At 43.7% G+C, this 27577-nt stretch overlaps 1 protein-coding gene across 1 annotated transcript in view; it reads right to left on the bottom strand.

The window, feature by feature from the left end:
* CEP128 (centrosomal protein 128) overlaps positions 1–27299 on the bottom strand; it is a 421445-nt gene extending 394146 nt beyond the window's left edge. The window contains exons 1-6 of the mRNA XM_065403283.1: positions 27153–27299; positions 24536–24622; positions 15687–15813; positions 14898–15019; positions 12150–12241; positions 10948–11020 (exon numbers count right to left, since the gene is read on the bottom strand). Of these exons, the coding sequence (XP_065259355.1) occupies positions 10948–11020; positions 12150–12241; positions 14898–15019; positions 15687–15813; positions 24536–24622; positions 27153–27299 (648 nt within the window). The remainder of the gene's footprint in view (positions 1–10947; positions 11021–12149; positions 12242–14897; positions 15020–15686; positions 15814–24535; positions 24623–27152) is intronic.
* Positions 27300–27577: the final 278 nt, after the last annotated feature.

Raw genomic sequence — 27577 nt, 5'->3', positions numbered from 1 at the left:
ATTTATGCAAGATAAGTCATGTGAGGTATCATTGGAAAAGTTATCATTTGCTGAATATGATTATCCTATTTTATGCATGTATCATTTTTGTATCTGAAGTTATGAATATTGACTATGTAACTGTATTTCAAATGTAGTTACACTTGGGTAACGCCCACTAGACAAGATGCTTTCAGTCTAGATAGTGGATGGGGAAGGGCCTATTCATGGCAATGGGCCATTAGGAAAAAAACAATAGGCCTTAGGAGAAGCTTATCTCCGACCTGGGGAGCCTTCCTGAAAACGCTACAGACAGCCTCTAAGTAATGGCTGCTATGACTCTACAAGGACATGTGATGAGACCACTTGTCTCTAGACTCCATCTTGGGATGTCAGTATTTTTCCACAGACCAGTTTGGGAACTACGCTTTGGGAACAAGCTTTTGAGGCATATGCAAAAGCTATATAAGGCACTGAGTGATTTCATCTGGGGTGCTTCGTTCCCCACACAAGAAGACTCCTGAAAACACCTGAGGAACAAAGACTGAACTGGGGGAAGTGCTGGACCCAGGCTAACAGGATTTCTAGCCTGTGAATGAAACACCTGCGGATTCCAAGCTGTAAAGCAAGTGCAGCTTGCCCCTTAAGACTCTGCAGCCTGCTTGTATCATCTCTTAGGGTGAGAATCTGCTATTCATAGCCAATCTATTTAGTATATTAAGCTTAGTTTGCATTTTTTGTTTATTTGCTAGGTAATCTGCTTTGATCGGTTTTCTATGACTTATAACCACTTAGTATCTATCTTTTGTACTTTATAAACTTCTTTTTTCTTTATCTAAACCAGTGAGTTGGAGTGAAGTGTGTGTAAATCATAACTCAGGGAAAAGGCTATTGCATATTCCTCTCCACATTGAAGGAGGGGGCAAATTTTATGAGCTTATGCTGTACAGTTCCCTGTGTAGCACAAGACGGTATAATTTTGGTTGTATACTTCAGAGGGGTACATGCCTGGGGAGCTGGGAGTTGCCTTAAGTGTAGCCTTCCTATGCAGGGGCTGGTCAGAAAGCCTGCATGTAACTGCAGATGGGTATGTCCCTACCTGTATGTGTGCTGGTGAGAGTGCAGGCCAGAGGGCTTTGCAGCTTGTCACAGCAGTACAGTGTGAGAGGGAGCCCAGGCTGGTGGATCAGGGGGCTCAGTGGTATCCCCAGTTCCACGTGGCACCCCGGGGGGAACCCATCACAGAGGTAAGAAGCTTGTTTTAGTATTTTAAAAAAAATAAAAATAAAGTTAAAAAATTAGCTTGTGGATCCCATCTAAAGCAGGAAGCACCTTTTTGAAGCTGCCACCCCATCTCTTCTCTGTATTATACCTTGCAAGAGAACTAAGTTTATAGGGGAAAAAACCATAGGGTTTGGGGCGAGTGAGAGGCTCCCCTGTATTAGCACCTTTGAATAAAATAGCGTTCAACTCTCAGATAACTAAAAAATTAAAGGTGGTTTGAGGATTTATGCACTGGAATGAGACTCAAGAGACCAATTCTTAGATTTGCCACCAACTTCCTGAGAGACCTTGGGCAAAATCATTTAATCTCCTTCTGCCTCAAATCCCTATCTGTAATATGGGAATAATATTCTTCTCTACATCTCAGGGTATTGAAGGATAAACTCATTAATGTTTGTCAGAGGCTCAGATACCAAGAAGACGGAGGCCATAAGTACAATCGGAAAATGTATCTGTTATCCTCGCACCATTAAAGAGCTGCTTTCACCTCATGGAACACTTTGAAAAACATTCCATCAGAAAACTCAATTCATGCATCTCAGTTCATTCACAGTCTCTGCACTTCTCTTGCCTTTTGCTTTATCTTTAAGGAGATTTTTCATGGAATGGAGTTCGCTATTTTGAAGATTTCATCCACTCCTATTTATTCCCTATTACAGTTGAAACCCTGTCCTCATTAAATGAGTTGCTTGCTGAGTATAAGATAGCGAGAACAACAAACTGATAACTCCACATAAGGATGAAACAGCAAAAGCAGGGGGAATTTGAAAAAATGAAAGCTTGTTTTCATGCAAATATTTCTTAATAAAAAAATATCAAGTGAGAAAAGAAAGCTTTGGACTAGAACAGGGATGGCCAACCTGTGGCTCCGGAGCCACATGCGGCCCTTCAGAAGTTAATATGTGGCTCCTTGTATAGGCACCGACCCCGGGACTGGAGCTACAGGTGCCAACTTTCCAATGTGCCGGGGGGGTACTCACTGCCCAACCCCTAGCTCTGCCACAGGCCCAGGGCCGGCTCCAGGCACCAGCTCAGCAAGCAGGTGCTTGGGGCGGCCAAGGGGAAGGGGCGACAAGTCGGGCTCTTCGGCGATGGATCCCTCGGTCCCTCTCGGAGGGAAGGACCTGCCGCTGAATTACTGCCGAAGAAGAAAGCGGCGCGGTGGAGCTGCCGCCTATCGCGATCGCGGCTTTTTTTTTTTTTTTTCCGCCGCTTGGGGCGGCAAAAACCCTGGAGCCGGCCCTGCACAGGCCCTGCCCCCACTCCACCCCTTCCCATCCCCTCCCCTGAATTTGCCGTGCCCTCGCTACTCTCCCCCACCTCCGAGCCTCCTGCATGCCACGAAACAACTGATCGGGAGGTGGGGGTCGGGGAGGGGGAGGGAGAGGGAGGCGCTGATCAGCGGGGCTGCTGGTAGGTGGGAGGCGCTGGGAGCGGCGGGCGGGAACTGATGGGGAGCTGCTGACGTATTATTGTGGCTCTTTGGCAATGTACATTGGTAAATTCTGGCTCCTTCTCAGCCTCTGGTTGGCCACCCCTGGACTAGAAGCATAAACGGTTTCAAAACAAGATATTTTCCATTTAAGTGTAAGCTCCTCTTTAAAGGAAAAAGTTACTGTATGCAATAGAAGAAGTTTCTTTGGAAGGGAAATTTGAGGTTTTTTCTAATGGGAATGTTGAAATAAATATTTAAAGATCCACTGAAGCAAGACATTAAATTATGAGAACAAAGAAAACCTGTATATTAAACAAAGGGATCCAGGAGTCGTATTTTGATGACCCATTAATGATAAAAGAAATGTAGTCTTCCACTGGTCAAAAGGTTGGTCTGATGTCTTTCCAGCCCTTTGAACATGATGTCACTAGGGAGAATATACATCACTTCTAACCCCATATAAGTTTTTATAATGTCAACCATTACTGTGGCATCCTAGCACTTTCCACAAGTAGTAAACATCAAATTCTCTATTCCACACCTGCCAGAGGGAAAAAGCTTCAAGTTGTTAGACTATTTAAAAAAAAATGAAGTGTGGGTATTCTAATTTATCACTAGTTATTGCTGAGGGTTACTGCAGGAAAACCACCTCATGTCAAAGGGCAGGTTTTGCATTTAGCTCTGAATGCGGTGAGGTTAGTGGTTATTCTTATTTCATTTAGTAGCAAATTTCATGGTCCCACTCCAATTCCTGTGGGGGGAAAAAAAGTCAGTCACTTACCCAGAAAGTAACTGTTGACCTATGAGATGTAGTATGCACATATATGTTCCACTGCAAGTGTACATGCACCCAAATGCACTTGAGACTAAGACTTTTGCCAGCATGCAATCCTGATCTCCTTGTCCTCTTGGGTGAGAGCATAGAAGGGTCACATCCACCACTTCTCTCTCCATTTCTTCACACTGCTGTATGTAATGTCCAAAGTAGAAGGGAAGGTGAGTAGGTCGTGGAATGTATATGTGTACAACACATCTCAAAGAACCACAGTTAAAGTGCAGGTAAGGAACCGTTTTTTCTCTCCCATTGATTGTGCACATATTCATGCCATTGCAGGTGACTCATCTGAAGTCCTTCCACTTGAAGGGAACTGCTAATCATCTGAACAGAGATTGTAACACCATCTTGTTGACTTGGGCAAGGATCTAGAGGCTTGAGTGATGGCAAAATGTCTGGAAAAGTTACATACAGATGACCACGTTGCTGATTTGGAGATATCCACTACATGAATGTTGCAGGCCTTGTCTACACTAAAGGGAAAAGTCGATTTAAGCTATGCAATTTGAGTTACGTGAATAGCATAACTCAAATCGACGTAGCTTAGATCTACTTAGGGTCCACACTATACGACGTCAATGGGAGACACTCTCCCGTCAACTCCCCTTACTCTTCTCGATCAGCTGGAGTACAGGAGTCGATGGGAGAGCGATCGGCAGTCGATTTAGCGGGTCTTCAATAGACCTGCTAAATCGGCTGCCAATGCTTCGATCGCTGCAGTGTCAATCCTCCAGTAAGTGTAGACAAGCCCTCAGAAAAGCTGATGAAGTATACTGAGCTCTGGTAGAGTGAGTTGCTATCCTTGGTGGAGGAGAGACTTTATCATAACACAGCTTAATGTAGTCAGTAATCCAGTGAGAAATATACTGAGCTGTTACCGGTTGATCACTAACTCTTTCAGTGTAGGCAACAAAAAGCCTGGGAGAGGCTCTAAAGGACTTAGTATGATCCAAATAGAATGCCAAAGCCCTGTGAATGTTTAAAGTGCAAAGCTTGTCTTCAGCTTTGGAAAAAATATGAATAGTGAGAGTCAGGTGGAAAGCTGATCTTATCTTGGACATAAACTTTGGGTTTGGCCAAAGAGAAATTGTGTCTTTTTGAAAGACTGTGAAAGGAGGATCCACTAAAAAAAACAAAGTTCCAAAAGTCACCTTGCAGAAGAGATCGCCACCAGAAACACCATTTTCATAGACAATAAAGACAGTCAAGTATCAAAGGGGTAGCCGTGTTAGTCTGGAACTGTAAAAGCAGCAAAGAGTCCTGTGGCACCTTATAGACTAAGGTTGCATCCGACGAAGTGGGTATTCACCCACGAAAGCTCATGCTCCTATACGTCTGTTAGTCTATAAGGTGCCACAGGACTCTTTGCTGCTAATAAAGACAGTGACATTCTCACCACAGCTTCAAAGGGAGAACCCATTAACCTAGAGAGGACTAGGTTGAGATCCCATAACAGTACTGGATCATAAGAACATAAGAAGGGCCATGCTGGGTCTGACCAAAGGTCCATCTAGCTCAGTATCTTGTCTTCCGACAGTGGCCAATGCCAGATGCGTCAGAGGTAATGAACAGAACAGGGAAGTTATATAGTTCTTTTTTGAATCCTCTTATAGTCTTGGCCTTCACAACATCCTCTGGCAAAGAGTTCCACAGGCTGACTGTACGTTGTCTGAAGAAATACTTCCTTTTGTTTGTTTTAAACCTGCTGCCTCTTAATTTCATTTCATGATCCCTAGTTCTTGTGTTATGAGAAGAAGTATATAACACTTCCTTATTTACTTGCTCCACGCCAATCATGATTTTATAGACCTTTACATATCCCCCCTTAGTCATCTTTTTTCCAACACGAAAAGGCCCAGTCTTATTAATCTCTCCTCATATGGAAGCTGTTCCATACCCCTAATCATTTTTGTTGTCCTTTTCTGTACCTTTTCCAATTCCAATATATCTTTTTTGAGATGGGGCGACCACATCTGCATGCAGTATTCAAATGTGGACGTACCATGGACTTATAAAGAGGTAATATGATATTTTCTGCCTTATTATCTATCCCTTTCTTAATGATTCCCAACATTGTTCACTTTTTTGATCGCCACTCTACATTGAGTGGATGTTTTCAGAGGACTATCCACAATGACTCCTAGATCTCTTTCTTGAGTGGTAACAGCTAATTTAGACCCCATCATTTTATACGTATAGTTGGGATTATGTTTTCCAATGTGCATTACTTTGCATTTATCAACAGTGAATTTCATCTGCCATGTTGTTGCCCAGTCACCCAGTTTTGTGAGAGCCCTTTGTAACTCTTCGCAGTCTGCTTTGGACTTAACTATCTTGAGTAGTTTTGTATCATCTGCAAATCAGACACAGATGGGTAGATGTAGCATCTGTAAATAATCTGTAGATGTTGACTAGAGCCTTCAGAAATTTGGAAACCAGAGGGTGAGATAAAATGGAAAATCCATCCACTGGCAGATGAAGAGCAGATATGGAAGCCAGGTGGGCTCATCTGAAAGGCTGGATGATTTTAGGTGCAACAAATAGACCAGTATGGGTCTAATCTTTGTGAGGTAGGGAGATGCCTGTGATGGGATGCCTGCCCCACATTGGCCGATTAGGGGTAAATACAGCCCTGGAGCAGCTGTGTGAAAAGCAGCCAATAGGAAAGAGTCTGCGAGGAGCACCCAATCAGTGCTGGGCAGGCCCATATAAGAAGAGCTGCAGGGCAGAGTAAATTCAGTAGCTGCCTGGAGCTCAACGAGGGAGGACCAGGCTCCGAGCAGGAGGAAGAAGTGCCAGCACCCTGGTCAGAGCAGTGCTACCTGCAGGGATCGGGGAAGCTGGAGAGAGCTCCTGGCTAGCTGCTAAGACTGGCAGGCTGAAGTCCTGCGGTAAGGCGAAGAAGGTGCTGGGGGCCGCCGGGAAGTGGCCCAGGGAAATGAAACTGAGGAGTCGGAGAGGACGCAGCAAGTGGCAGCCATCTACAGGGTCCCTGGGCCAGGACCCAGAGTAGTGGGGGGGAGCAGGTCCTCCCCGCCCCCATTCACCACTGAGGAAGTGGCTGGACTGAGGGACTGTGATACTATCCCCCAGAAGGGAGCACACAGAGTGCAGCACTGCTGGAAGGCTGTGTCCCGAAGAAGACGTCACAGTCTTTGGAGTGACACGGGTCCAGGAGCAGAAGTGACAACAGTGAGACACCACCAGAAGAGGGAGGTGCACTGGCTAGCAGCGCTAATCCCTGGGACAGCCAGCAGGAAGCGCCGCAGTGGTGAGTGTACCCCCTCACATATGGTGGAGAAAACGGGTATTCGGTCGCCCCTGAGGGAAGGTGACTGAGTGAGGGACTCAGAGACTCTTTGACCGCTACCCCTGATACAAGGGGAATTTGAAAGACTATCTGAGAGACAGTAATGGTGGAGAGACAATGGAGCCACACTAGGCATGTTTTGCCAAGGGCTCATACACCCTCCCGGACTGGACTCCAGAGTCGGTGACCCTGTGAAAAGGGGCTAACAAGCAGCAAGGGCAGCTTCAGGCCCTGCTGCTGCAGGTTCTCCAGATGCAACAGAGACAGTGGGAGACACAGGAGTGCTTGCAGGCCTACATGATCCAGCTAGCTGAGCAGCAGCTCTATATACTTAAGCTCCTGCAGAAGTGGGTCCACAGAGGCCGCAGAGAACAAAAGGGGAAGCAACACACCAGGGCCAGGAGGCCTGTGGCTGAGCCAAATGAATGTTATGCCTATAGGCAGCAAGGACACTGGAAGGGAGAATGCCTCTACCAGGATGGGAGAAAGAAGCCTCTCCCAGAGAGTGGAAGAAGCAAGAGCCCAAGAAAGTCCCACCTGTGAGGAAAACAGGAAATGGATGGGCGTGTTGGACCTGTGGGCAGCAAGGAGGGAGTGCCCGAATCATAGGTACAAGATCAAAGCCAGGGGAAGGGGCTGAGCAAGAGAAAGACAATGGGAGGCCCCTGGCCAAGGAGAGGCAAAGAGGATTGAGGGGCTATCTGCTGCAGTCCTTAGAGCGACACGGATCCAGGAGCAGAAGTGAAGTTGACAAGACACCACCAGAAGACGGGGGTGCACTGGCTAGCAGAGCTAATCCCCGGGACAGTTAGCAGGAGGCACTGCAATGGTGAATGAACCCCATCACATAGGTGGTGAGACCGTGCCCAAATTGAAAATTTTTACTTTGCTATGTATCTGGCTCTAGTGAATTCTTTCCTGCCACTCACCAAAATGGCTTAAACACCTTGAGAGGACGATCTCTTGTGAGTATTCAAAGAGCAATCATTCACGCTGTGAGGTAGAGAGACTGGAGGTTGGAATGCAAGGACCGGTCCTGGTTCTGAGACAGGAGATCCCCAACTAGGGGCAAAAGTTATTAGTGACCTGATGGGAAGGCAATGTAGATCTGTAAACCAAATATTATCTTGGCCAGACCAGTGCCACTAGGATTAACATTGTGTCATCTCTTTTCAGTTTTCTGAGTATCCTTGGAATGAGAGACACTGGAGGGAATGCATATAGGAAATGATTGGACCAGGGGAGAAAAAAAGCATCCATGATGGAACCCAGGCTGTGGCCTCCCCTGGAACAAAATCTACTTGTTGTTCAGGTTGGTAGTGAACAAGTCTATTACTGCATGCTCCCGCAAGTAAGAGATTAGGAGGAACTGTCCTTTCTGATTGATCGCGTTGGTCTAGGAAATCTCTGCTGAGGGAATCTATAATTATGTTCCTCACTCTGGGAAGGTGGAACACCTTTCGGAAGTGTGATGCTCCGTACCTCAGGGGAACACCCTACACCCCCATGTTCATCTTTATAAGATGATTGTGTGGTATCCAATGCAAAGATTGTCATGTTGGGTGGCTTCGGAAGGCTCATGATGCACTGAGCATGGTTGTTATAGTGATGTTATAGTAATCGTTTCAGTAATGTTATAGTAATGTTATAGGTTGTAATTTCACGTATATAGTTACGAGGCTGAAAATGTAGCCTCATGACTTAAAGCAAGCCCATGCAAAAACTCTCCAAGAACAGAGAGGCAGTTCACACCTCATCAGGACATGGATGGGACAAACCCAGCCCAGCCTTACAGGAACAATGGACACTGGCTTAGGCAGCAACAAAAAAATCTTTAGACCCTCGAGGGAGTCACCCCTTTCCTTTGGGCAGTTTGGGACTGCGATGAGGTAATGATCACCTGACTCTGAAGGGGGGGGGGGGGCAAAGCCAAGAGGAGAGAAAGGACATGATAAAAGGGAGAGACATTTTGCCATGCTCCCTCTCTCTTCCACCTACATCTACAGACACCACCACCACCACACGACAAATGCTGATCAAAAGGCGAGAGCCTGACTGAAAAGAAACCAGCTAGCCTGTGGTGAGAAGCATCTACGTTTTTAAGGACATTGAAAGTGTTAAGATCAGCTTAGAATGTGTTTTGCTTTTATTTATTTGACCAAATCTGACTTGTTATGCTTTGACTTATAATCACTTTAAATCTACCTTTATAGTTAATAAATCTGTTTGTTTATTCTACCTGAAGCAGTACGTTTGGTTGAAGTGTGTCAGAGGCTCCCCTTGGGATAACAAGCCTGGTAGATATCAATTTCTTTGTTAAACTGATGAACTTACATAAACTTGCAGCGTCCAGTAGGCATAACTAGACACTTGCAAGACAGAGGTTCCTAGGGTTGTTTCTGGGACTGGAGATATTGGCTAGTGTCATTCGCTTGCAAGTAGCTGGGAGCAGCTTACATGCCAGAGGCTGTGCATGAACAGCACAGGAGTGGGGGTTCTCACAGCAGAGCAGGGTAAGGCTGGCTCCCAGCGTCAAGGATTGGAGTGGCCTAGCAGATTACTGGTCCAGACAACACCAGAGGGGAACGTCACAGGAAGGCATTGTTTCTTATACATAAATTCCACAGGTGGATGGCTTCCTTGCCTAGCTGAGAAGATCCTGCATCTCCCTGCCTGTTCAGATAAAAACTGGCAGTGATGTTGTCCATAAGCTTGTATCACATGGTTATTGACAGTGGACATAAAAGTCTCACAGGCCAAATGAATAGCTCTGAGCTCCAGCACATTTATGTGAATCAACACCTCCTGGGATGACCAAAGAGCTCTTGGGATGACCATGCAGCCTGGGACCCCCACTGGTGCTGGGGGGGGGGGGGCGCAGCGGTGCGCGGCCTGGGACCCCTGCTGATGCTGAGGGGGTTGGCGAGGCCCCGAGGTTCCCTGCCTCCTCCTCCCGCTCAGCATTAGCAGAGTTTGGGAGTGGGAGGAGGCAGGGGGTTGGGGCACGGGACGTGGTGAGGCGGGCTCTGGGCAGCACTTACCTGGGGGGCTCCCCAGAAGCGACATGCCCCTTGCTCAGCTCCTAGGCAGAGGCATGGCGAGGCAGCTCTCCGTGCTGCCTCTGCCCAGAGCACCAGCTTCACAGCTCCCATTGGCCGGGAACCACAGCCAATGGGAGCTGCGGGGGTGGTGCCTGCAGGCGGAGGCAGTGTGCAGAGCTGCCTGGCCCCCCTGCCTAGGAGCTGAGCAAGGGGGATGTCGCCGCCTCCAGGGAGCCTCCCAGGTAAGTGCCGCCCAGAGCCCAGAGACTGTCCCAGCAACATCGGGTGCGACTGGCACAAGGGCTGCCTGAGCTGCCCCTGAGCCAGGCGCACCGGCCGCTGCAGAAATCACAGAGGTCACGGAAAGTCACGGACAAACTTGCAGCCTTACTAATGACTGACTCTTCCACAAACCAGATGTTATTTTTGCATCTTTTATTTAGGTTGTGATCCTTCTGAAATAAGCTAAAAAAATTAATTCTCTCCCCTCATAATAATCAAGTTTAATATGCTTTTGTATCACACTCAGTTGGACAGTATCAAGGCAGCTAATGATCTCAAAGTCTCCCTGTGATGTTATAACTTTGCAATATTGATTATTTATTACCACATACTGTAAGGCATAAAATCCTTATAACAGCAACAGTAACTGACATATAAGTTGACTCTGGAGAAAGGAGAATGTACTTTTAATTACAATAAATTATTTTTAGAGCTTTAGAAGGATATTTTGTTTGCTGAAAAATGCTCCAAGTAATGCTCAGCACTCAAACTACAGCACTGCCATAATTTATTGTGAATGAACAGAAAAAATACCCCAAACAATAAAATGCCCCCATTTAGTTCAACTAGCAAGGATTTGAGGGATGAAACACATTACATTTTTGCTACACAGTGAAAGCACCCAAGCCCACTGACCCAGACTTCACTACGTTTTAAGGACACATTAACATGTTGGTGTTAAGTTGATTGGCAAGATGCATGTTGAACTAGCAACTAGCTACATAACACACCTGTTCTCTTTTCTCCCCAACCCAGTTAGCTACGCTGAAAACACACTCACAGTTTCTTGTCTTTGGGATTCAGTGAGCTTTTCAGACAAGTCTGCCAAGATCTTTTTGGTTTCTGCATCAGTCCTTAGAAGGAAAAAAATGCAAAGATTAATTTTAAATTTTAATAGTATGGTTTAATTTAAACTGAGCAGCAATTATATGCTTTTAATCAGCATTTATTTAGTTTGGGGTTTTAAGCTTTTTGCAATGCCTGCATGTTAGGGCAGTTTTAAAAACAGATCTTTTCTGTCTGCAAACTCCTAGACAAAGCAGCGGTCAGACTCAGGTGGCAAAACCACATATTAAAATGTATCCACACTTTGAGGGCAGATAATGGGAAGCTAATTTATGAGACATGCCACCACTCTTAAACTATGAAATGTATGACATGTAAAAATATCAGCAAGAGCAGAATCCAGAATGCAAATCATTTCTCAAGTTACTTTCATCAATAATTTTGTTCTAGGATTCAGATTTTAATGAGGACATAGCCATTACATAGTAGCTATTCTATGTAGTGAGAAAGTCATATTCCTGAGTTTTAGCTGCCCAATCACTTGCAATAAGATAGTGCTAATATTTGCTTTGTCATTCATTTAGAGATCTGACAGCACTTTGCAAACAATTAACTTAATCCTTGCTACACATTTTGCAGATTGTGCCCATTTCACAGAACAATAAGATGAGGCACAGAAAACATAAGTGACCTGCTCAAAGTCCATCTGTTTTTTTGGATACTACAGAAAACCTTAAAGGCCTCAATCAAAGCTCATGGAAGTCAATGGTAGTCTTTCCATTGACTTCAGGGGGCTACTGATCAGGTTCTAAACACAATCTACCAGTGGAAGAGTTGAGAATAGTACAAATGATTCCCATCCCCTAACCCACTGGATTAGCCAGTGGAAAACGCTACCTTTGAGAAGGATTGTGTTTATTATATACTGAATATGAAGATGATGTGACTTAGATAATTTATCATCATGCAGGTTTTCCTTCCCCCACATTTTGGAAGGAAGTTCTAAAACTCTCCTCCTTTTAAAATTATAATAGGAAGCATATTGTCCATTTTGTACTCCTATGATTGCTTTTTTATATTTTGAACCAACAAAAGTTAATTTCTATATTTATAAACAGCTCTTAAACTACATTTCGTAATTTATTCTTTAAACAGCTCATCTTTTCTGCCTGATATGAAAATGGATACTACTTATACCGGTATCTTCTTGAAAGCTCCCTGCTGATATCATCTCCTAGGCGAACCTGTTCACTGCTAAGGTCTCGAAGGGAATGGTGTAAGGAATGTAGCTGCAAATGAGAACACACAAATTAAGCTGAAAAAGTTTGAAATGTCTTTCTTCAGTGTCATTTCAAAAGGAAAAACGTATTTTAAAACGTTTTAAAGAAACATTTAAACAAAACATATAGGTTAAAGATGACGAAGGTGTCAGGACCCTCAGATCTGGAATGGTTTATGGTCTGCTTCTGGTTCTAAATACTACAACTATATTATTTCATATGTAATTTAACATTTATTCATAGTACAGGGCTGGATTAGGCAGGTGTGCTAGTATAGCACTAAAGCTTTTCTCCCAGCAACCATATCACAACACCACACTTCTCAGCTGTGCAACAGAAAATGAAGTAACAAGGTTATAAACTGAGGTTGTTCAAGTGCTTTAGAGCGTATTGATTTCAGTTTCCTGTCCCTTTCACAATCCAATCCTGGTCTCCCTGCTCCAGATCAATCAGCAGATCTGGGCAAGTGGAGAAATTAAACTCTCTGAACCATGTGTATTACCTTTCTAAGGCGATCTTGTAAATTTCACTTTGATTCTCCACTCTGAGCAAGCAGAGCAGTATAGTTACAGTGTAGAGCAGCATGATAGAGTAGGAAATTGCTAGGGGCTGGGGGAGAGGAAGTAAATCTACTGAGAAAATACCATTTATAAATGAGTCTAGACTTATATGGATTTAAATGACTGTGGAATTATCAATACACTTCAAAACTTGTCATATCTAACAAAAATATGGGAAGACCTGGCAAGGTAAACATAGGGAATGTGAATGCTGAGATTGTGAACGTGGCAAGGGGGGAATACCAAGATTCAAGATGTGGTAAGTGAGATTTGAGCATCAACTCATCCCATAAATCAAATTCAGCCTATGGCCATAGTCAATAAAAATCATCCCAGAGAACAACTTATCTATGTTTTTACTGAAATAAAATGATATAGTTAATATTTAAGTAGTTTTATAAAAATAAGCAAAGCAATATTTATATTGGCATATAACATCTCTCTCTCTCTCTGTATATGTGTGTATATATATACACACACCATCAAAATAAACAAAAAAATGTTCAGAAAGATATTTAACTATATACGCAAAAATCTTATTTGTATTCTGGGAACCACCATAAAGCACAAAGTGCTGTCTACACACACAACAAAAACAGTGTTTTTCCAAAGAGCTTATTATAACAGATATTTTATTGTTGAAAAGGTTAACTAACTCCTCTTTTAGGGGAAAGGTCATTACAAAGATTATGGTGGAACAACTCTGGTAGTTTCTGGGGTCCTCAGACTTCCTTAACCCTGTGTAATAAAGATTTAGATTGAATTACAGTACAAAAGTTGCATTTTTACATCAGCTGATCGTCTAGCAATTAATGAAGATAAAGAGCTCATGCTGATTTATTAGATCTTTCAGCTCCATTCATCTCTACCTGGGGGAGCCCAGAGAGTAGTTTGGGGTAAATGCTCATATGCGCTGAAGCCTCTCACATAGGAGGTACAATAGGAATCCATCCTATTATCCTACCCATTCAAAGTGTATATCAGGCTGTTTGGAGAGTTAACGAGTAGACATGGGCTGAGGTGTCTGCAACAGACCAACTGACACCCAAATCTTCATCTCCATCTCATTTCACCTGCCTGGTGCAATGGGACAAATATCTCGATGTCTACATGTAATAGGGTGAAAATAAGGGCGAGCTGGCTGAAATTAATACAAACAAGATTGAAGACACTGATATCACTATACACCATGCCTTTGTCACCATGAGTTTGGATTGCCATAATGCACTATACATAAAGCTACATATATGAAACCATATGAAAATTGTGGCCAATCATTTAATGAGTGGTGTATCACACAGGGAGCAGATTCTCCCCCTGGGCTATCAACTACAGTTGTAGTCATTAAACAAGCTCAAGATGAGCTCCCTTAATTTAAAAGAGATGGGGCTAGTCTCAGGGCATCCCATAGAAGAGCTCTTGAATCCAGAGCTTGCTCTCCTCATAGGCCTGTGAAAGTTAAACTGTTAGCTACAAGACCTGCTTTAAGCAGACATTTGGGGCTAAGATGAATGATGGACTGAGAACTGGAAGTCCCAGCATGTTTGAGATAAGCATAGGTGAATTAAGGATGGGACAAGACTAGTGTTTTAATTCTGTGTTGATGTTTGTTTAAATAATTGTAAAGCACTAAGAGTTGTAGTCTTTAGATCTTTTTCTCGTGATTACAAGGGCTAATTTATTACATGTCAATCCTATATCAAGAGATTTTCAAATAGTACCTTTTAGGATATATACAGCATGTCACTGCCTCTGTCACTCTTTATATAAATAAACGATCAAGTTTCAGAAGGAGCAATGACCAGCCCACCTCAGCCAGGAGGACAGTTCACAAATGGTTAGTATTTTGAGTCTGAGAGGTGACAGTGAACGAGCTACAGCAAGGGGGATCTTAGAGGACCTTCCTCAAAAACATGCACAATATGCTGTGCTCACAAGTGACATGAGGGCACTATGCATATAGAATACTTAGAGAAACTCTAGAAAGGACTTTCATGTCAGCAGCCAAAATACAAGTCCATCTGCTCTGAATTTCCCAGATTTTTTTTTTTTTTTAATAACCGAAAGGGACATTTGAGAACAGATCTCTTACTAGTATTGAGTACCTGGTCCAAATTATTGGCTTCATCGACAAACCGGACATTAGCAGACCTAGACCTCCGACGTCTAGTGCTCTGTGAGTCTCCATAATCCCTGAGAGGTGAGGTAGGCTGGAAATGGCGGCTCCCTTTACAAGATAAGAGGTAAAAAAATAAATGGAAAGAGAAAACTGAAGAAAGGGAAAATTTTAAAAAAGATTCTCACACACACATATAGGCATATAAGAAATCAAAGACACAATGTGATAAATTTCACAGACAACCAATAAATACATTTCTTGTGTGCTTGTGCATTTCATCACTCAACTTTCCCCCCCAAATACCTGCCATCTGCCCACTAACCCACCTTCCCAGGATTTAGTCTAACATTTCAAACAGTTTTGTTTCTTTAAATCAACCTCCTAAAGAAATATTTCCTTCTCCACTCAAAAGTGAAGAATTTGTCCCCAAAATTACACCTGCCCAAGGCCAAGGAAGGAAAAAATTCAATACTGGGCCAATGTCAGCTTTTTCTATAAATAAAAATATCACAATTTTAAAGCCCAGTATTTCGAAGCTCTCTCAGGCTAGAAAGAGGAGATTTATATTAAAGGAAAAGGAAGATTCCCAGCTTCCCAATGAGACACATAGCTCATACTACCAGCCCTAAATAGGCCCAAAATGTTGGACTTTTAAAATCATGACTTTTCTTTAAAGAAAAACAAACATGATTCTACTCCATTTAATGTAAATTCACTCTATAGCCTTAAAAGGATGTTACAATGCAGTGACATACTAGAGCTTCTTAACATTTACCTGTGGCTGCTTCACCATCCAGGTCACTTGTGTATAAACTTGAAAGAGAGGCACTTCTCATTCCAGAATTTCTGGACAATCGTTGGCTCCTTAATTGGCCTATAGATTGTTCCAGTGTCTCTTTTAACTGCAGTAAAATGACAAATTGTTAAAAGGTGTGTATACAGACATGCAAGAAAGTATGAATGTAAAAAGTGTGTGTGTGCGCACACAGGCATGAGCATATATATAAATAAATAAATTTGTTTTGCTTTGAAAACCAAACAAAAATCTGGAAAATTGACTTAAAAAAACAAATAGCGTTGCAGTCTAGGAACACCAGATTTTGCAGTTTGAGTTGAAGAGTAATTTCGTTGTGGCACAACAAAGCATGTCGCAATACAGTGTCTATGCAACAAAGAGGCATCACATTTTGATGTCTCCACATCATAATACACCTCACATCACATTTGCTGAAGTGAAAGTTTTGGAGGCAGGTCAATAGTCCTCCAACCCTGCTGGCAAGAGGTAGAACTGGTCTGAAGAAGACAGGAGTGGTAGCCTCATAACATTTTAAGTACAGTATCTTTAAAATAAAAGGATGCACAAAAAAGTGCAGTGCAGCAGGACCACAAAGGACTGTCCTGCACCACAACCTAATCAGACAATGGAGCAAGTCTCAGCAAGACCAAAGAACTCTCACTGATTTGAAATGAATTGAGAAGAAAATGAGAAACATCAATTATTTCAAATTTCATAGAATTTAAGGCCAGACTGGACCATTATGCTCAGTTACTCTGAACTCCTGTATAACACAGGCCATAGAATTTCACCATGTGATTCCTGCATCAAACCCATATGTTCTGGTTAAGTTAGAGCAGGGGTCGGCAACATTCGGCACGCGGCTCGCCAGGGTAAGCACCCTAGCGGGCCGGGCCAGTTTATTTACCTGCTGACGCGGCAGGTTCAGCCGATCGCGGCCCCCCACTCGCCGCGGTTCGCGGGATGTGCTGGCCGCGGCTTCCCGCCGCCCCCATTGGCCCGGGACAGCAAACCGCGGCGAGTGGGGGCCGCGATCGGCCGAACCTGCCGCGTCAGCAGGTAAATAAACTGGCCCAGCCTGCTAGGGTGCTTACCCTGGCGAGCCGCATGCCGAACGTTGCCGACCCCTGAGTTAGAGTATATCCTTTAGAAAGGCATCCAATTTTGATTTAAAGAGTACAAGTTATGGCAAATTCATTGAATACCTAAGTAAGTTGTTCCAATGGTTTATTATTCTCACTGTTAAAACGTTCACCTTATTTTAAGATGAATTTAACTAACTTCAGCTTCCAGCCATTGGATCCTGTTATGCTAGATTAAAGAGCTTCTGTTAAAACGAAGTCTCTCCCAATGTAGGTAGATATTTATAGACACTGATCAAATGACAGTGAATCAAGACAGTTAAATACAAAGCTGACTGTGAAGAGTTACAAAGGGATCTCACGAAACTAGCTGACTGGGCAACAAAATGGCAGATAGAATATAATGTTATAAGATCAAAGTAAAGCACAATGGAAAACATGAATCTCAACTATACATACAAAATGATGGTGTCTAAGTTAGCAGTTACCACTCAAGACGTATGGGCTGGATGAATGGACTGTAAGGTGGACAGAAAGCTGGCTAGATCGTCGGGCTCAACGGGTAGTGATCAATGGCTCCATGTCTAGTTGGCAGCCAGTTTCAAGCGGAGTGCCCCAAGGGTCGGTCCTGGGGCCGGTTTTGTTTAATATCTTTATTAATGATTTGGAGGATGGTGTGGACTGCACTCTCAGCAAGTTTGCCGATGACACTAAACTAGGAGGCGTGGTAGATACACTAGAGGGTAGGGATCGGATACAGAGGAACCTAGACAAATTAGAGGATTGGGCCAAAAGAAACCTGATGAGGTTCAACAAGGACAAGTGCAGAGTCCTGCACTTAGGACGGAAGAATCCCATGCACAGCTACAGACTAGGGACCGAATGGCTAGGTAGCAGTTCTGCAGAAAAGGACCTAGGGGTCACAGTGGACGAGAAGCTGGATATGAGTCAACAGTGTGCTCTTGTTGCCAAGAAGGCTAACGGCATTTTGGGCTGTATAAGTAGGGGCATTGCCAGCAGATCGAGGGACGTGATCGTTCCCCTTTATTCGACATTGGTGAGGCCTCATCTGGAGTACTGTGTCCAGTTTTGGGCCCCACACTACAAGAAGGATGTGGAAATATTGGAAAGAGTCCAGCGGAGGGCAACAAAAATGATTAGGGGTCTGGAGCACATGACTTATGAGGAGAGGCTGAGGGAACTGGGATTGTTTAGTCTCCAGAAGAGAAGAATGAGGGGGGATTTGATAGCAGCCTACAACTACCTGAAGGGGGGTTCCAAAGAGGATGGAACTCGGCTGTTCTCAATGGTGGCAGATGACAGAACAAGGAGCAATGGTCTCAAGTTGCAGTGGGGGAGGTCTAGGTTGGATATTAGGAAACACTATTTCACTAGGAGGGTGGTGAAGCACTGGAATGCGTTACCTAGGGAGGTGGTAGAGTCTCCTTCCTTGGAGGTTTTTAAGGCCCGGCTTGACAAAGCCCTGGCTGGGATGATTTAGTTGGGAATTGGTCCTGCTTTGAGCAGGGGGTTGGACTAGATGACCTCCTGAGGTCCCTTCCAACCCTGATATCCTATGATTCTATGATTCTATGATTCTAAGACAGAGATCTTGGAGTTATCATGGATAGTTCTCTGAAAACATCTGCTCAACATGCAGCAGCAGTTATAAAAGCTAACAGAACATTAGGAACCATTAGGAAACGGATAGATAATAAGACAGAAAATATCATACTACTACTATATAAATCCATAGTACACCCACACCTTGAATACTGCATGCAGTTCTGGTCACCCCATCTCAAAACACCTTTTACTTATCACAAGAATCAGAGATCACCCAATGAAATTAATAGGCAGCAAACACAAGGAAATACTTAAACCAGTGGTTTTCAAACTGTGGGTCCCGACCCAGTACTGGGTCGCAGAATGTAAGGCACCGGGTTGTGGCGGCTCTGGTCCGCACCACTGACCGGGCCGTTAAAAGTCTCATCGGCGGTGCTGCCCGGCTAAGGCAGGCTAGTTCCTACCTGTCCTGACACCACGCTGCGCCCCAGAAGTGGCCAGCAGCAGGTCCGGCTCCTAGGCGGGGGGGGAAGGGGGAGGAGTGGGCACAGGGCTCTGTGCGCTGCCCCCCGCCCCGAGCACCAGCTCCACACTCCCATAGGCCGGGAACCAGACAATGGGAGCTGGGGGGGGGAGGAGAGTCAGTGTCTGTGGGTGAGAGCCACGTGGAACCGCTTGTGAGCCTCCGCCTAAGAGTCGGACCTGCTGCTGGCCGCTTCTGGGGTGCAGTGCAGTCCGTGGTGCCAGGACAGGCAGGAAGCCTGCCTTAGCACACCTGCTGCGCCGCTGACTGGGAACCGCCTGAGATAAGCCTGTGCCCCAACCCCGCGCTCCAGCCCTGAGCCCCCCCCAAACCCAGAGCCCTTTCCTGCACCCCAAACCCCTCATCCCTGGCCCCACCCCAGAGCCTGCACCCCCAGGCCAGAGCCCCCTCCAACGCCCTGAACCACTCATTCCCAGCCCTGCCCCACAGCCCTCACCCCCACATCCCAACCCTCTGCCCCAGCCCTGAGCCCCTCCCACACTCCAAACCCCTCATCCCCAGCTCTGTTGGGTCGCGGGCATTAACAATTTTCTTCAACTGGGTCGCCAGAAAAAAAGTTTGAAAACCACTGACTTAAACAACTCACAGTCAACCTGTGGTACTTATTGCCAGGGGATGCTGTGAAGGCCAAAAGTATAACTGGGTTCAAAAAATAATTACATAAGTTCCTGGAGGATAGGTACATCAGTGGCTATTAGCCAAGATGGTCAGAGATGCAATCTCATGCTGTGGCTATCCCTAAACCTCTGACTGCTGGAAGCTGGGACTGGATGGAGTGATCATCAACCAATATATTTTGAATATGAATAGAGTTGCATACCACGCAAAAAGTAACTCAGCAAACTGAATTAATCCAAAAAACAGGCACGTACAGGAAACTATGCCAATGGGATGAAATAGTGTGGTGCACCTGGCTTCAGTGCTCCTGCTCTGCGGTCCCACAAAGTCAAAGATCCCAAGTCAAAGTGAGGCATGAGTCTAGAATACCTTTAAAAAGGAACTCCCCCACCCAATTAAAATTAATTTTACTGTTTCTATAGAGAAATTGAGGTGGTAATATAAGTACTCAACAGACAACATCACAGCAACAAGAAGCAAAATCCCTTTAAAAATAACTACAGAAAGAATTAGAGAGAGATTCCTAAAAACGTTCTGTTTAACATCAACTTAGTCTATGTGAAATGCTGAAAGAAACCAGATGTCATAAGAGGCATGAAGATAATCACACATTAGTAAGTTACACACACATTATTGAACAAGGTGCAGAACACAAGTGGTAGTTCATCCAGTCACTCATTTATTAAGCTAATAGCTAATATCTGTTCATGCTTTTAATCAATTGTCTCACTTTAGCAGATAAAATGGCTGTTTTTGCAAGACAAGGGTAAAGACAACACTATTTGTATTCTGGTGATTTGTTAGATGAAGACCTGGGTACTTGTCATAGAACAACTGGACATCCAAAAAGATATGGATTTTTTAAAAAAATGTATGCTGTAAGTTGCATGTGTCAGATTGAAAAATCTTGATTCTGTAAGACTTCATTAAACTACAGTGTACTACGGAAAGAAGGATTCCAATTGTATAGTGGCAACCAAAACTTTTACTTTTTTTTAAAGAACACCACAATAAAAGGATATTTGAAATATAGGCACTCAGTTTTGAGAACAGCTATTATTTAAAAAAGTAACAGAGATGGATATATATGGTTTAAGTTCTTAAAGTGACAGTAGTAGCAGGAACAAAAACCTTTAAACATATCTTTACAAGAAAAGCAAACTTATTTTAAGACTGTCCTGAGACAAAAACATTGGTTCTCACATGAGATTCAAAGCACAAGTGATTGTTTAAGTTACTAACATCTGAATTCTACACAGGCAAAAGAGAAAGAGGCAAGAATTGGAACTTGATAGCTAAGAAAAGACAAAGGCAGACTTTCACATAAGAATAATGAAAACTCCAGCGGCTATTAGACACATAAGGGTAAGCAAACCCATCCCTGATCTAGCTAGAGGCCACACAGCAAGTAGGCTTAGAACCAGGAATGAAACTCAAGTCTCCTACCTGCCAGTGAACACTGTCTCTTCTTATGTGACAATAGTGACATCAGGTCTAATGTTTTCACTAGCTAGAAGGAACCAGATTCAATCATGCTGAGGAAACTAGAGACAGGAAAGAACTAGGGTTTTTACAGAGTCTCGCTTTTCCCCATTTAATTGTTCCTGGTCAGCTTTGTCTTTGCTAAATGTGTCTTGCATCCAGAACTGGCTGCAATCCTTCCTGGCTATCTTCTTCACTACAGCTACAGAAGAAGCATCTTGGGGAGCCATTAACATGCATTTTCGTAGTCAAGTTGAGCATCATGAGCTGACAGACAAATCCAGTTTCTGAAATATATTTAGGACAATCATCTAGGTAGTGCACTGTGGCTACCTTTTGCCACCATTCCTCTCAGTCACTGACAAACATATGGAGTTCTTTCCAAATAGACTGCAAAATGTTGAGTTTCAAGAGATGGGCATGGAAGACAGTCAGTTGTTCAGGAAGAACTCTGGACTGACCTTATTAAAAACTAAACAAAACCAATGAGCTGTAAATAAGGTTTACATAATGAAACTATATTTGGTGGATACTGCAGAACACTGCAAAAAACAAATCTATCATAACATATAGGATTTGCTGCACTGGATCACTGTGCCATCAAGCCTACTACCCTGCATCAAAGAGTAGCCAACACTTAATACTTCATAGGAAGGAAAAGACATCATTTCCCCCTTCATTCACCCACCCAAATGTTTTATACATAGGGATGAGAATGAAGGGGAAGAAACAAAGATTCCTTTTGAAATAAAGTGTAAACCAGGATTAAAATTCATTCATTGTAGGAGAAGCTCACAATCAAGACATGCCTATATTATGACTGAGCTAATTGTTGATAATCAAACTTCCCCTGAACAACTGAAGACACGCAAAATAGAAGGATGCCAATTACAGTATCTTTATGCAAAGCAGGATGCTGTAATAAGCTTCTTCTAATTTCTCCCTGTCAGGAATTGGGGCCTGCAGCAGAGCTAGTCTCCAGGCAGCCTCATCAGTACATCTGGCCTGCAGCCTGATTAGCCATCCAACCTGATTGGCTGCAGAGGCCAGCAGGCTGGCTCTTAAGCCAGCAGCTGCAGCTCGGTGGCTTCTCAACACTCATCTCCATGACTGTGGCCTGCTCCTGCATTACCTTATTCATACTGCTCCTGCTTGCATCGAGCCTTGCCTCTGTCCTTCCCCCTATCTTGAACCCCTCCTTGCCTGCTACCCTGCTTGCTCCAGTTCCTGACCTCCAGTTTGACCCTTGACTCCAGCTCCTGGCTACGGACTCTGGCTCGACCCCCTGGCTCTGGTATCCAGATCCTGACTTCCGGTTTTGACCATTGGTTTTGGCTCCTAATGACTGACTATGGCTCTGAACCCGGCCACAAGGCCTGCTGCATGCTCCGGCCAATAGGCTACACTGCCCTCATCCCAGTGGACTGACCTCCCTCATAGAAGCATCCAGGAATGGAGAGAACTGTTAAAACCATTTTTTTACTCTTTGCTCAAGTTTCAACAAGAGATGGCAGAATCCTAGATCAGCTTAGATATTTTGAAAACTTGATCATACCCTGGAGGTAACATGTAATTGTGGGGTTGGAAGGTAGATTTCTGGCTGCTAGAATTCAGAGCAGGACTCTTGTGAGGACACAGTCTCAACACAATACACCTATGTTTAATTCCCTTGTATGGCCTCCCATCACCCACCAAAAACTTCCTCACTGTTCCAGCAGGCTTGGAACCAGTATAAGAGGGGTCAGTTGTATCAAGAATTCAGGCAGCCAGGGATGAGAAATAAATGGTAGCAAATCAGAAGCATGTCAAAATAAACAAGTGAGACTGCTAGCAGGCAGGAAGAAAGCATCAGACCATTGGTACACAGGAAGTATAATATGGATGTGAAGGTGATGGAAGATGATTTTTTTATGTTTAGGGAAGTGAACAGGAACTATTTGGAAGATGAAGTTTTTTTAATAATAGAAAGTGGAGACTATACTTTAGTATTCTAAGTCTCCAACAGGAGATGTCCCAAAACTTTATTGCTCAACTTGAAGAGAAATCAAGTCAGAAAGATATCAGTCATCCAGATGCTAAAAAAGAAGGTCCTAAAAAAGAATCTAAAATAAAATTCTGACATGGCCATGCTCAGCCAAAACCCAGTTCAACTTCTAGCTGTCTGAAAAGAACACCTACCAGTATGTTGAGAGTAAATAAGCCTATCATGTTTTTCTACTCTCTGAAAAGTTAGTGTCTTTAAAAAAAACCTGAATTAATTTCATCATTAGTAAAATAGTGAAAACTAATAAAACCCAATCGTGAACCTACATTTATGTCTCCCATGTCCAAGAGAAATGTTAAGAGTAAAAATCAGCAATTAAATTATATATATCGATCTGCAAAGGCACAAGTACTCAAGTTTATCTTCTAAATCAGAGTATTAGTATTGAAGACATCTATGCTTCCCAACTGAGATAGTTATATTCCCAATTACTAGGATAGAATAAAATTTTCCTACTGCTTTTTCAGAAGAAAAATAGCAGGTAATTCTACATTACAATGTATAAGTATGGAAATTCACATAATTTAAATATTTAAATTTAATTTCTTTAAATATTCTACTTATCTGTATTGTGCAGTTTTATTTGGTATAGTACAACTGAGCACTGAAGGGCATATTTCACTAGAGTTTACACAAATTACAGAAGTTGTATTATTGAATTAAATGAATATATACCCCAGAGTACTCAAATATTAGGCCAATTTTCAAGCAAAACAGTACATTTTCCACATTTCCTTTCATACCACAGGATTCAGTTTCAATAAATCTCTGACTTTAACATCTCAAACTTGATAGCTCCCCGAGTACCAACCAATTTGTTCATCCGTAACACTATCCATCTCCTGTTTTACTCTACAATTAAATATCATCCCATTCATTTCTGATTAAGTTCACTCTGGGGCAAAGGCTTGCAAAATACCCTGTGTACCACATTTAAGCACCATTCCATGTCAGAGGCTTAAGTCATGTATAGGGCCTTGTGTGGGCCCTCTGAACCGTGGTGAATTTCGCCCTTCAGCCATTTCCTAAAGGGACCACAAAGAAGACTGGGCCAACCAGTACTAAAAGTGTTCTAATCTCATTCATGGTGTCAAGTATCAGGGCGTAGCCGTGTTAGTCTGTATCCACAAAAACAACAAGGAGTCCGGCGGCACCTTAAAGACTAACAAATTTATTTGGGCATAAGCTTTCGTGGGTCAAAAAACTCACTTCTTCAGATTCCATGTATGTGAAGAAGTGAGGTTTTTTTTTCCCCACAAAAGCTTATGCCCAAATAAATCTGTTAGTCTTTAAGGTGCCACCGGACTCCTTGTTGCTAATCTCATTCAGAAACTTTATCAATTTCAAAAGGTGGTAGTACAGAAGACTATTAAAGATTGATTTATACTGTTTAAATCTCTCGCTAGCTTGCCCATTGCTAGACACCAATTTTCAACTGGTTATATAATAATACAGGAGGAAGAGGCTTAAGGTTACATTGAAAGTTGCTCACAGTTGCTATAGCTTCAGTCTGTTCATTGTTGTATTCTCTGTACTGTCCTAGCATCTGGTCAACGTGTTTCAGGTTTCGGTTGGTATCCTTAAGAACAAAATTGAGGAAAAAGAATGTTAAATTAGAAATCGTCTCTCCAAAGAAACAAAAATGCATTACTTTGTTAGCTTTACCATTAATATACTTTGCCTCACATTAGGCATCTAAATAAGTGATCTGCTTTTCAATGTGGCTGAGCACCCACAACTCCCACAGAAGTCTGTGAGAGCTGGAGACACCGAGCACCTATGAAAACAAATCAGACCAATCATTTTCAATAGATGCCTAAGTTTAAGCAGCCAAATTTTGCCTACACTGTATCAAAACCTTTCAGCCAAGGACCTTAAAGCAATCATTTAGCCTCATATTATGGCAATCCCATTGAAATTCCAAAGTATCATTATTAAGACAACATTGTAGTCACGGGTATTTTTAGTAAAAGTCATGGTCAGGTCACAGGCAGTAAACAAAAATTCACGGCCCGTGACCTGTCCATGACTTGTACTATATACCCCTTACTAAAATTTGGGCCAGAGGGCTGCAGGTGCTCTGGAGCAGCAGTCCGGGGGTGCTGCGAGTGCTGGGGGGGGGGGGGGTGGTCCCAGAACCCTGCTGGTGCTGGGGGGAGGCAGGCAGCAGCACATGGCCCGGGACCCCCACTGGTGCTGGGGGGGGGGGGGGGGGGGAGAGAAGGTTGGCGGGGATGGCAGGCTCCCTACCCGGCTCCGCCCAGCTCCTCGGAAGAGGCTGGCATATCCCTGCAGCTCCTATGGGGAGGGAAGGCCGGGGGGCTCTGTGCGCGGCCCCTGCCACAAGCGCTGGCTCTGCAGCTCCCACTGACCAGGAACCGCAGCCAATAGAAGCTACAGGGCCATGCCTGCAGGCAGGAGCAGCACGCAGAGCCTCCTGGCCCCTCCACCTAGGAGCTGCAGGGACATGCCGGCCGCTTCCGGGGAGCCCCCCCAAGTAAGCGCCGACCCGCACCCCAACCTCCTGCCCCAGCCCTGAGTCCCCTCCCACACCCGAACTGCTGCTGCTGGGGGGAGGGGAGTGCAGTGGCCCAAGACTGCGCCAACAGCGGTCAGTGCGGCAGCCCCGGAGGCAGCTGCATCAGCTGCTGCAGAAGTCACGGAGGTCATGGGAAGTCACAGAATCCATGACTTCCGTTACCTCCGTGACAGACACGCAGCCTTAATCATTATCTGTATTTTACACATGAGTAAGCTGAGGCAAAGAGCTTAAGCTACCTGTCAAGCTCACCAAATAAGTAAGAGAGAGCTTGAAGCTATGGGCAGTCACTCTGAATAAACTGAAAATATATACTGGTATTTTTGTTATATTGTCTGGCTCAGTGGCTACATAAAAATATAAGACATTGTCAAGTAAAAAGGAAGTGTGATCTTCTAGTTATGGCATAAGACTGGAGTCAAGAGATCTGGATTCTATTCAGTGCTGGAATTCACTTCACTCTCAATGCCTCAGTTCCCCCATCTGCAAAATGAGGACAATGCATACTTCACACTAAAATATTAAGTCTTAATTCATTACTCAAAATGAACACAGTGCACCTAAATCAGGATCTTTCTTCATCTCAGAATTAAAACTGCAGTGTTGTATCTCACTTATTCCAGCTCAAGTTTACTCTGTGTTCAAGATTTTTCTTTTCTAAGTTACAACTCAGCAAACTCACTGTGGGTTCTTTCCTTCTCAGCATCACCAGTAGCAAAGATACAGCATGGCAGGCCAACTCGCACCCTCATTTTTATTGCTGGTGACGGATGCATTAAGAAGGAAAGAACCCAGCTTGACTCAGAGCTCAAGGTGAGTCTGCAGGGCTGTCAGCTAGAAAGCAGTCTTACCTTGCAAACTGAGCAAGTTTGAGCTGGAGTCAGGGATACATAAAACATGGAACCCCACAATGCCAATTGTACAGAATTACTTTTGCCCACAGAGAAGCCATTGCCCCCAAAAGTCATCCAAACAAGTGACATGCACTCTTTTTTGCATTCTAGCCTGTCCATGATCCTTCGTCTGAACATTATCTATTCAGATTATCAGATCTGTGGGGAAGGGATCTTTGTCTTCACACTGTCTGTAATTTGTTTTTTTTTAATTTATATTGTGATAACACCTAGGACTCCCAGGACCCCATTGTGCTAGGCAATGTACAAACACAGAACAAAATGACAGTCACTGCCCCAAAGAGCTAATGCATCCTGTGGGAATTCTGCAGTTAATTTAAAAAAAAAAAAAAAAAAGATTGCTCTGTTCGCAAGCATTTTGCCAACTTCGTAACTGAATGAGACATTATCAGATCTTTCAATGGTTTAAACGAGTCATTTCTAACAATATTTTATCAAGCTTCCATGTTGCTGTAAGAAATAGCAGTAAAATACTCACTGTAAATGCAGACATGTCATGCTTTATTTCCCAAATACTTTTTACAGTTGGTAAATGGCAAGTAATGTTTCCCATTACCACAGCACTTTAGACCACCTCATTCAGAAAAATTGGGCACTTTCTTTTACACAAACATAAGTTATCCTGTTTGCACAGCATCTGATCATTGTCTAACAACCTGTAAAGTGCTTGCTAAGGTATGAATCTTCTCTGTAACATCTCCAGCCCCATGGTTTCGGGCTCTGCTGTGGGTGGCTCTTAGAGGGCCTCGCCTTCCTACACGACCACGAAGAAAGTTGTCTGAATCACTGGATGAATCTGCCATTGATGTACTGAAATCTGGGGAACGGGGAAAAGGACAAATCTGAATGTAACCACACTTGTATTATAAAATCCAGTCATTGAAATATGAACAAACTTGAACATCTCTAATTGCCCAAAAATATATATATGTCAGAGTGGCGATTAAGAAGTGTGCAAACTATGATGGATCAGGGTTTTTGACTGCAATAAAAATGTGAAGGGAAGATGACTATTACAGCAAATGCTGACAACTCTGGAAGCATAAACCAGTCGAAACAATTAAAGAAAAAACAGGCACAT

The sequence above is a fragment of the Emys orbicularis genome, chromosome 4 (genome assembly GCF_028017835.1).
Source record: "Emys orbicularis isolate rEmyOrb1 chromosome 4, rEmyOrb1.hap1, whole genome shotgun sequence".
NCBI classification, from domain to species: Eukaryota; Metazoa; Chordata; order Testudines; family Emydidae; genus Emys; species Emys orbicularis.
This window is presented reverse-complemented; position numbering and strand designations above follow the sequence as displayed.